General features: G+C 45.6%; 2 protein-coding genes across 4 annotated transcripts; one reads left to right on the forward strand and one right to left on the reverse strand.

The window, feature by feature from the left end:
* Nucleotides 1-3,655, forward strand: nefla (neurofilament light chain a). Of its 2 annotated transcripts, none has more exons than XM_055225615.1 (4): nucleotides 1-1,224; nucleotides 1,321-1,445; nucleotides 1,725-2,143; nucleotides 2,881-3,655. In XM_055225615.1, exons 1-4 carry the CDS (start codon nucleotides 187-189, stop codon nucleotides 3,426-3,428), a joined length of 2,130 nt encoding a protein of 709 aa, XP_055081590.1. In that variant the 5' UTR covers nucleotides 1-186; the 3' UTR covers nucleotides 3,429-3,655. The 2 variants fall into 2 exon arrangements, with proteins under 2 accessions (XP_055081590.1, XP_033832135.1); XM_033976244.2 differs by having other exon boundaries at nucleotides 4-1,224; nucleotides 2,884-3,655.
* A 1,295-nt stretch (nucleotides 3,656-4,950) lies between these two features.
* Nucleotides 4,951-9,831, reverse strand: nefma (neurofilament medium chain a). 2 transcript variants are annotated; one of them, XM_033976283.2, is made up of 4 exons: nucleotides 8,709-9,831; nucleotides 7,872-7,996; nucleotides 6,807-7,417; nucleotides 4,951-6,494 (listed from the first exon to the last, which is right to left on the reverse strand). In XM_033976283.2, the coding sequence occupies exons 1-4, from the start codon at nucleotides 9,711-9,713 to the stop codon at nucleotides 5,776-5,778; spliced, it is 2,460 nt and encodes an 819-aa protein (XP_033832174.1). In that variant the 5' UTR covers nucleotides 9,714-9,831; the 3' UTR covers nucleotides 4,951-5,775. The 2 variants fall into 2 exon arrangements, with proteins under 2 accessions (XP_033832174.1, XP_033832173.1); XM_033976282.2 differs by having other exon boundaries at nucleotides 4,951-6,497.
* Nucleotides 9,832-11,089: the final 1,258 nt, after the last annotated feature.

Genomic DNA, 11,089 nt, shown 5'->3' on the forward strand with positions numbered 1-11,089 from the left:
TCCCATTGCAGTGTAAGACTATCAAGGCTGCATTGTCAGAGTTTGGGGAAAGCGCTTGCGTCAGAGCTCCCTCTCCGTGTATAAAAGGCGGAGGTGCTGCAGCAGTGAGCAGTCGAGGCTTAGACCTGAGCCGAGCCCACATCACACAATCAGTCAGAGGAGAGGGAGAGCAGCCTTGTCCTCACCATGAGTAGCCTTGGATATGACCCCTACTACTCACCTTCCCCATCCTACCGTCGCTGGTATGTGGAGTCTCCCCCCCGCGTCTCTCGAGGCAGGACCCACGCTGTGTACACCCCCCACACCGTGTCCTCCTCTTCCCGTGTGCAGTACTCCTCTCCGGGTCGGGTGCTGCTCTCCTCCTCCTCCCAGGCCCAGTCTCTGGAGCTGGAGCTCAGCCAGGCGGCCCAGATCAGCTCAGACTTTCGGGCGGTTCGTACCCAGGAGCGATCCCAACTGCAGAACCTCAATGACCGCTTTGCTGGCTTCATCGAGAGGGTGAGGGAGCTGGAGCAGCAGAACCGCGCTCTAGAGGCTGAGCTGATGATTCTGAGGCAGAGGCACACTGAGCCATCTCGTCTGAGGTCACTGTACGAGCAGGAGGCCCGAGCTCTCAGGGCTGCGGTGGATGAGGCCAGGGCAGAGCAACAAGCTGCTCTGGGGCAGAGGGAGCGCCTGGAGCAGACCCTGAGTGCTCTGCAGGGCCGTTATGAAGAGGAAGTCGTGGCTCGTGAAGATGCCGAGGCTCGTCTCATGGAGGCCAGGCGTGAAGCTGATCAGGCCGCTTTGGCAAAGTCCGAACTAGAGAAGAGTGTTGAAATCCTGCTGGAAGAACTGGCCTTCCTCAAGAGGGTCCATGAAAGTGAACTGGCTGAGCTCCAGGCCCAGGTGCATCTGGGGGTGCAGGTCGCTGTAGAGTCTGAGACTGCAGCTCCAGATCTGTCCGGGGCTCTGCGGGACATCCGATCCCAGTATGAGAGGCTTGCAGCCAGGAACATCCAGGCGGCAGAGGAGTGGTTCAGGGGTAAGGTAGGCACGCTGACTGAGACTGTGGCCCAGCACACAGACGCAGTGAGGAGCACCAAAGATGAAGCAGGAGAGTACAGACGCCAGCTGCAAAACCGCATCCTGGAAATTGATGCGTGCAGAGGCCTGAACGAGTCTCTGGAGAAACAGCTACACGAGATTGAAGACAAGAACAGCGCAGAAATAGCAGCTATGCATGTGAGTGTTACAGGAATGGTTATCTGATACCTGACATCCTTTCTGTATTGTAATAATGTCTGCACTATCACGTCTCACGTGTCGTCCTCTTTGTAGGACACTATTGGAGACTTGGAGAACGAGCTGAGGGGCACCAAACAGGAAATGGCTCGTTATATGAAAGAGTACCAAGACCTTCTGAATGTCAAGATGGCTCTGGATATCGAGATTGCTGCATATAGGTGAAACAAGATATTTTATCATAAGGTTCTAAGTCAATGAATTTGAAGTCATTTACTTTTACCCTCTTACTGCTTTAACCATCCCAAGGCAAAGTTAACTACTGTACTGATAAATGACAGAATTCCCATTGAGAGTGGCTTGTTTTTAGGTTTTGTTTTTTTTTCCCAAGTAAAGCTAGTTTAGTTTACCATGAAAAACAATCATGAATGTATTATGTCAGAAACAAAAAAATGTCCTCTAAGCCCCACTACATCTTCTGTGTCTGATTCCCCATACAGGAAGTTGCTGGAGGGGGAGGAGTCTCGCTTCAATGTGGGCGGAGTCGGGGCCGTGGCTTCTCTGTATAGCCACAGCCTGTCCGCCCCCTCCTACAGCCGCCCCATGTTCTCCAGCTTGAGCTCAGGCACCTCCTACCTGATGACATCACGCCTACTCAGCTCCAGCACCACCGAGGGTCTCATCTCTGCCAGCCAGGCCCCCAAAGCAGAGGCTAGCCCACCTGCTGAGGAAGAGGAGGAGGAAGAGGAGGAGAAGGAAGCAGAAGAGGAGGGAGCAGAGGAGACTGAGGAGGCCAAGGAGGAAGAGGAGGAGGAGAAAGGGGAGGAAGAGGAGGGAGGAGACGACGAGGGAGAGGGGGAGAAAGAGGAGGAAGAAGAGGCTAAAGAAGGAGAGGAGGAGGCTACAGAGGCAGAGGAAGGTTAGAAGAAAACCCTAGACCTTTTTGAAGAATTTGAATTTCATCATGACGTCCGTATAGTTTTGCCCACTAAGAAACGCAGATACAATTGAAAGTAATCTATTTACAACACAACATAAAAGATTTCAGTAAAACTTTTCCTATTTTCTTATACCTAATGTCACTTAAAATATCTCTAGCATCTTTCTAATATTTGCTACCTTTTAAATCAAGTGGAAATGCAATGGAATTTCTATTATTGTCCCTGTTACTGTTTCATTCTCGGACCAAAACGATTAAGGCTATAACAGGAGCTAGATAACTCATTAGGGATATGAGCAATTATGCAAAATAAGACTCAGGTTCACAGTTCACACCTTAGGGTAGTTCAGTTGACTTAAACAATTACAGAAACACCTTACCGAAAACAACTAGGATGTGTTTGTTTCAGTGTAGTTAATTCCTCCCTTCAGACAAATGTAAGGCAGTGATTTACTATAATTCTGTCAGAAGTGAAGAGGCTACTTCTATACTACTATGAGTGGCAAAACAAAGTCTTATCACTCTTAAAAACTTGTCCAGTTGGCAGAATTCAATTGCTGTTAATGTTCCTATGAATTCAATATATAATGGCAAAAATATAGCAGCTTAAAAATATTGTCAGGCACTATTCATTCACTCGTTCTGCACGCTAAAATCTAGTGAGCTGTTATAAAATTGACCATATTCAAAAGTATTGTTATTATTCCTGTTTTGAGCAGGTGGTGATGACGAAGAGCAAAAAGGAGAAGAGACCGAAGCTGCAGAGGAGGAGGAGGGAGAAGGGGAGAAAGATGACAAAGGAGATGAGGAAGGAGAGAGTGACGTAAAAGAGGAAGAGGAAGACAAGGACGAAGGAGGCGACGATGACACTGACACCAAAGATGAACAAAAAGACGAGAAGGAGGAAGAGCCAAAAAAGGGTGATGATAAACAGGAGAAAGAAGAGAAGGCTGAGGCTAAGAAAGTAGAGAAAGCTCCAGAAAAAGAGGAAAAAGCCGCTCCAGAAAAGAAAGACAAATCCGGCAAGGAAAAGGATGAAGCTGTGAGCAAAAAAGAAGACAAGCCTGCTCCAGAGAAGGCAGAAAAGGCAGAGAAAGAAGAGAAACCTGCTCCAGAAAAAGCAGAGAAGAAAGAAGAGAAGAAAGAGGAGAAGAAAGAAGAGAAGGCTGCTCCAAAGAAAGCTGAACCAAAGAAGGAGGAAGACAAAGCCGCAAAACCTGCAGAGGACAAGAGCAAAGACTCTGACACCAAGAGTAAGAAGTAAGTCAGCTGCGCTCCCAATGCTCCATTCTAATAGAGGCATCCGCTTGTTCCATGGTGCTCTGTCTACAAAGTACAGTAGCTATTTACAGCAAAAGTCAAGGTTACCTGCTTGCCAATATCCAAACTTGTCCAAAAAGGATGTCAGTATAAACTTGAATGTAACATGCCTAAATGCTGGATGTACGTGTGTGTTTTGGTGATCGAATAAACACTTCTTACAACCCTTAATACACTTTTCAATCATCTTTTATCTTACAGCACAGTTCTGTATTTAGAGGTATTGGGATATGATAATATAATATATCATTGTATCATTATGGCATATCATATCATATATCATTATGGCATTAAAATCCAAAATGATGTTCTGTATTCAAACTCCTTTTAGAAATGCCTAGGTTGAATAATTGATTAACAGGTGATTTAGCCTTACATTGTTTAAATAATATGTTATATGTATGTTTATACAGGTCTTTAATGGTCTTCTTTTGAGGAAACATCAAGTAATATCCCAATTAGTTCTATCCTGCAGCACTGGGGAATTACATGGAAAACAAACACCCTAAATCCGTATGATTCAATATAATAAATTAAACATCATACACCATCTGTAACCTGTAATTACTAATGTCTCAGGGTAGGCCCATGAATTTTCCATTGCGGTATTCACTCAAAAAATTGATTTTCACTTTTAGTTTTTTGACCTTGAACTTGATCTATCTGTGTCCCCAGATATGAGGTAAACCTATTCAAATATAGCTTTTTCTGATAACAAGTCTAGTGCTTAATTACAAAAACATTCGACATGATGTCCCATTTTCGTGTTAAGATATAAGCTGATGTTTTGGCTCTTATGATTATTCCATTCGAAAGCAGGATGAGCCTCTCGTGAGTCTCTCATTTGGGTTGCCAGTTTCAATGGTGAAATCAAGTTGGTTTAAACCTAAAAGGACTCACCATCTCAATCCCAGCACCTGCAGTCAATCATTAATTAGTTTGCTTCTTAGTGAATTTTGGAGGTTCAGTAAGTATGCATACAGTTACTTTAACTCCCAATCATTTAATCCTGTGTTGCATATTCTGCTCTAACATAAATAAAAATATTACAGATTACTTTTATAGAGTAGTTTTCTAAGCAATTTTTCTACCCAGTGCTTTACTATTTAAGGTATAATTCATTTACTTACAACATAATTTGCATGGGTGAAGGGTCTTGCCTAAGTACACATTAGCTGTTTGCTTTTGGACCTGGGATTAAACAGCTAACCTTTCAATTTTTGTGTTTTCTGAGCAAATATTCCATTGAGCCACTGCCAACCCAATACCTATTAAACCCAACCATTAACCCTAAAGTACTCTGTAATTAAAATGGTTAAAGGTTTCATCATCTTTGTGCTTATCATATCCCAAATGAATCTGTTTTGTGTGCAAACCCTATTACACAGCACTGTAATTATATTGTAATGTGTTAATCATCAGCGCAGAGTGTAAGGAAAGCAATAAAGTAACACACCGAGATAGAGTTTGTAGAGTTTGTTTTGACATTTATTGAGCAAATGCTGCTGGGAAGTTGTTCATGATGTCTAGAGACATGGGATTGCAAACAGTAGCACCTCATTTATTTTGTAATTAAATTCAAGTCCATCCTATGCATACAGGAACGCACATATCGGCGCATGTACAGTGAATTGATTATTTTCAGTTGCACTCAGGTAAACATAACAGACACTGATAAAAAGCATGTTTAAGGCTAGTAGTCTTCTGTAGGTTGGTTAAGCTTCGGGTACTTGATGTAATATGATCCATCGTTCAGTTGCCCTGGGACTTTCTATGCTGTCGTTGGTGTTGTTAGTTACTTTTTTGGCTCAGTAGATTTAACATCTCAAGTACAGTAAGGCTTCTTCAACCCTCCCTCCTTAGCTGCCCCTTTATCCCTTTATAGTACTCAAAAAACCTCTTAATAATATAGATCTTGCTCTCCCACCCTTAGTGCATTCATTGCTTTGATATTTATATATATATTGACTCTTTTTTACAATGTGTTCCTATCATACACATTCGAGAGGACGTTCACCCTCTCCCCTGAGCTAGCATGCAGAGACCCCTCCCCCTTTTCCCCCATATGAACTGCATAAAGAAATAAAGAATTAAGTAATAACCAAACGTCTTTGCTCCGCCCACTTAAAGCTTTCACTCGACATGCATTTTGGAGATGTTTAGCGTTTTGTTTTTGGCTTCTAGGATCATGTTGTGGTTATCTTGTAGTACGCCGCTCTAGCTGTTATGATTGGTTGATTGCTTCGTCTTTGCTTGACTTCTCCGGTTCCGCCCTTTGTCGTGGCCTCCTCCTACTCTGCCTCGGTCACCTGCTTGACGGTCTGGGTGGAGTGTTTTTCTGTCTTCTTCGTGGCCACCAGCTTCTCATGAACATCCTCCTCCACTTCCTTCATCGTCTCTGTAACCGTGACAGATTTGGTGACGTGCTTGGAGCCATCTTCTCCTGTGGTAATGGTTTCCACCGTTTGGGTGATGACGACTTTTTGGCCAGCGTCATCTTTCACGGGGCTCTCGTCCATGCCGTTGGCAATCACTTCTTTTTCTTCATCTTTTTTCTTATCTACGTCTCCGTTCAGGGCCGCGTCTTTCTTCTCAACCTTCTTGTCATCTGGCTTCTCTGGTTTGTCATCCTTGGGCGCGGTCTCCTTTTTGGGGGACTGAGCTTTTGGAGATTCGGACTTAGGAGAGCTTTCTTTGGGGCTACTAGGCTTTGGAGACTCAGACTTGGGAGAACCAGACTTGGGAGATTCTGACTTAGGAGATTCAGGTTTGGGAGATTCTGACTTAGGAGATTCAGGTTTGGGAGACTCGGACTTAGGAGATCCACCCTTAGGAGATTCAGACTTGGGTGACTCAGATTTGGTAGCTTTAGATTCTGTCTTTGGAGCTTCACTCTTAGAGACAGGTTCTTCTTTCTTCTCATCCTTCTTGCTGTCATCTTTGTCCTCCTTCTCATCTCCACTTTTAGATGCTTTTTCCTCATCTGCTTCTTCTTCCTTGTCATCACCAGCTTCTGATACAAAAGATACAATAATTGGAAAAATTATATCAAAGATTATACCTCCCTTGTGAGATAAAATCATGTAAGAACATTAATTAATTGTAATAAAAAGCAGGTTTGTGGTTTTTGCTTATTATAGACTATACTTTGACTTAGGATGGTTTCACACATTTTTAGTCCTAGTTTTGTCCTAGTTTGAGCCCAAATGTAGAATTGGTTTACTCCTGGTCTAGTCCAGATTTAGTTATGGATTTACTTTAGTCACAATTTTGATGTGGTGATGTAAGTGTCACATACCTTTAAAAACATCAAAATATGTACCTTCCTCAGCTGCCTCTTCCTCTCCTCCACTCCCCTCTTTCTCCTTGTCTGGGGATGCTTTGGACTCTGGAGCTTTGGAGCACAGCACCGTCTCCTCCACCACCTCATCTCCTTCCTCTCCTCCCTCCTCACCTTCATCCCCTCCCGCCTCATCCTCAGCATCCTTGTCTCCTTCCTCGTCTCCTCCTTCTTCATCTCCCCCTTCCTCTTCCTCCTTCTCTCCTTCCTCGCCCGCTTCCCCTTCACCCTCCTCCTCTTCCTCCTCTTCCTCTCCTCCTTCTTTTCCCTCTTCCTCCTCCTCCTCACCCTCATCACCTGGGGCGCTAGAGCTGACTTTAGCTTCAGAAGCGGCTATTACTTCCTCTTCCTCTCCCTCCTCCTCTCCCTCCTCTTCGTTTCCATCTTCCTCCAGAGTAGCGGAGAGCTCCTGAGCAATCTCAGCCAAAGCTTCATCCATTTCAGCTTTGTCATCCTCCACCCTGGTCTCTTCAATGATCTCCTCCACAAACTTGTGCTGCACTTTCAGCCTGGGAGCCTCAGACTTGGTTTTGGTGATGGTCTGGCGGTATGGGAAAGTGCTAAAGTGGGTCTCTTCACCTTCCAGAAGTTTCCTGAAGAAAGACAAAACTCACATGAGGCCTGAGTAACTTAAACTAACAAACAGCCAATATTTTTAAGTTTCTCAAGTGTTCCAAAAGCATTGATATTGTCCTGATGTATGACTACACATTGGCTTACTGTTGAATTGTAGAATTGCAGTTCTATCATCATTCTTACAAATAAGCCAGAGTACACACAGACATGTATATTGCACAATACATCAATAATGGGATGTTTTAAAAAGAAAGAAAAAAGTTGTGGACAGGTTTTCTAATTTTGTTACCCACAAACATTGGATTAAATTACTGGATTCCATTTCTTGAGAAGGGGTTAATGCTTCTCTCTCTTTGAATTCTGATGTCAACTTGTCAAATTAATCTGTATTACTCACTGTCACTGCTTATTATTCAAAGTCCTTCACAAGTGATGGCGGATTAGATCTGCTGCTTTTAAATCACTTTTTACCTGTATGCAGCAATTTCAATGTCCAGAGCCATCTTGACATTGAGCAGATCCTGGTATTCACGAAGGTGACGGGCCATCTCCCATTTGGTGCTCTTGAGCTCATTGTCCAGTTGGTGGATGGTCTCCTGTACAAATACAAACATCATTGCTGTCATTGTGTGTTTGATTATGTCTAGACACTAGGCAGTCATGAGTGTAGGTCATTATCCTTGATCCAACAAATACTTACTTAACTCTCTTGTTTCTTAAATAATTTCATTATGACGCAGTACAGTCCTCTGCATTTGTTCAGGGTCTGATTTTCAAGGGCAACCCCCCACGCCCCACCCCTCCCACTGCGAGTGGTGTGATGTGAGGACAATACAGGAGCCAATGGTCGCATCGACCCACGCCTCTGACTCAGCACTCAGCATTCAGAGAAAGTGTGCTGCTGCGTCTCCCCATAACTGTTCCAAAGAACGTGATTAATCTGAGAGTGCAGAGAGGTACTGAGAGTTTGGGAGAGGGACAGAGAGTTTGGGAGAGGCGCTGATGCGCACAGAGCCAGCATGACGCAGCACTAAAATGCTGCAACACCGCATTACGCACAGGACTATGCGCAGCTCACTAAGATATTTACACAGAGGCTTATTACTGTTAAGTGTAACAACTTTTAATTCATACAAAACTGTCTGGGTGTAAGTAGCATATAAAACTACAGCCCTATGACCTTACGTAACCTCTAACAAACTTCATCATTATAAACCTGAAACATCTCAGTGTTGCTCTCTTTACATATGTCAGTGAGGGCCATGACACAGCACAAATAAAGTGTTTTAAAGGATTCTCGGGCTTTACCTGGAGACTCGCCAGATCGCTGTTGTGGCGGTCTTCGATGTCATTGAGCTGCCGCTCGAGGGAATCCCTGGTGCCGCGCACTGACTCCAGCTCCACGGTCTTGCTCTGGAGTTGGCGGCGGTATTCTGCGATCTCGTCACGCGCAGACTTGATAGCATCCTTGTTCTGTTCTGCAGCCTCGGTTAATTTTGCATAACGATTTGTAAACCAGGCTTCTACGTGCTGTATGTTCTGTGTGGAGTGACCCTCGAGCTCGGAGCGGATCTCGCGCAGAGCATCGGTGATGTCAGCCTTGTGCGTATCTCGGCGCTCCACGCGCACCTGTGCCTCCTGTATCTGCGCAAGCAGCTCGCGTACTTCTTCTTCGTGGTTATTCCGGATGAAAGCCACCTCGTCCTGAAGAGATTGAACCTTCTTCTCGAGCTCTGCCTTGAGCAGGTCTGAGTCGCTTGTGTCCTTCTTCAGGACCCGGATGATTGCTTCGGTGTCCTCGCGGAGCCGGGCCTCGTCCTCAAAGCGGTCGCGGAGCCGCTGAATGTCCTCCTCCAAGCGCTCTGAGTCCAGGTGCACCTGAGCCTTTTCACGGTGTACCTGCTCCAGAGCCAGTCGCAGCTCACGCAGCTCCTGGTCGTATGCGTCTCCTAACTGGGTCCGGGACACCTGCCTCTCCCGCAGAGCCTGGATCTCTGCCTCGAGCTGCTGGTTGTGCTGCTCGAGGAAGTGCACCTTGTCAATGTAGACAGCAAAACGGTCATTGAGCCCCTGTAGCTGCTCCTTCTCTGAGGCGCGCGTGTATTCCCCGTTTAGGCTGAAGTCTGCGCTCTCTATATTACTATGTGCGCGGGACACCGGCACATTGACAGTGCGCTTGTAGCTCACAGTGGAGGCGGGACTCGCACGGGACCACGACTGGGAGCGGAATCCGCTGGATGGGGACCCGACGGGCCGGCTGTAGTAGGTCCGGGTCTCCATGGTTCTTCTGAACGGGCTCCCTACGGGGTCCATGCCTGACTGGGGCGCTGCAGAACTGGGACACACTGAGGCAGAGTACCGAGTACACGTGGAGGTGTGTGTGGTGTGTGTGGTGTGTGTGCAGGTGTGGCTCTGAGCGACTGAGGGCTCCTCTTTGCGAGCCTTTTATATCAGGCTCTGAGCCGGTGTCCCTCAGTGTTCGTACTCAATGAGAGAGGAGAGAGAGAGAGGAGAGAGAGAGAGGAGAGAGACTGAGAGAGAGAGGGGGGCGAGAGAGAGGGGGGAGAGAGGAGAGCGAGGGGGGGAGGAGAGAGAGAGAGAGCGAGAGAGAGAGAGAGAGGAAGGGAGGGAGAGAACGAGAGAGGGAGGGAGGAGGGAGGAAGTAGGGAAATTTCAGGCCGGGGTACCACCGGGTCTGGACTGTGGACCACGTGGACAGGACGAGAGCACTCTATACTACATACTCCCTTTTTTGTTTGTTTGATTTTACGCACGCGTAAGGTGGGTTCGTTTATAGCACAGGACTACGCAGGCGTTATAGTTCACCAGTTCAGCACCAGGGACAGCGCTCTTCAGATGTCTGTTTCTGAGCATTCCCTAAACTACTAGTTGAACAAATGAGGAAGTGTTTAAAAAGACATATTGAACAGCTAAACACACATTTCAAAATAGATAAACTTGTCGTCAGTACTCTGCATTTTCTCTGCGCACGTTTTAGCTCACACACTATCCATTATTCCATTAATGCAGTGTGTTTTCCACTAACAGTAGCTTTAGCGTAGAGATGCTTTTCTGGTCACTTGGTGTCGTAAACCGTTTATTGATCCTCTATCATTCTGAATGCTTTACTCTAATCAGAGGTCATTTGGGTCAGTGTTAACGATTATCAGTCATGAAGAAACAACTGCGTCAGGATGTTGTGAATGTCCCTGCTTTTATTGCATTTGTTTAATTCTGTCAAAATCCACAGACCATTTCCGCCTGTGCCATGAGCTTTAATGGAGGCCCATTTATGCAGTGATTTATGCCCCATGAAGTCACACCGTAAGATGTGCATCCTTAATACTGCATACAATATGACGAAGAGACAACAAAACTGCTTATTTCAAGGCAGTTAATTCATTACTGTGTACATTTCTGCTTTTGTGATAGCACTACTTGGGGAAAAAAAAACATGTAGCAGCCATACATTTACACTAGATGCCCTTCCAGTCACCATACAGGCACCATACCGTGGCTGCAGGCAGTCTCGGCAACTCTACCACTCCACTGTCACTCTGCACTTAGCGGCTAAAATACGAGTTAAAAACCACCATCAATAACCGGGTTACCTAAGCTTTTAATGGCTGACTTTGTTATTGCTTTGCCAGAGACTGATGACAGTTGACACTAATGTATCAGAGTTGTAT

Source organism: Periophthalmus magnuspinnatus, chromosome 12, assembly GCF_009829125.3.
Source record: "Periophthalmus magnuspinnatus isolate fPerMag1 chromosome 12, fPerMag1.2.pri, whole genome shotgun sequence".
NCBI classification, from domain to species: domain Eukaryota; kingdom Metazoa; phylum Chordata; class Actinopteri; order Gobiiformes; family Gobiidae; genus Periophthalmus; species Periophthalmus magnuspinnatus.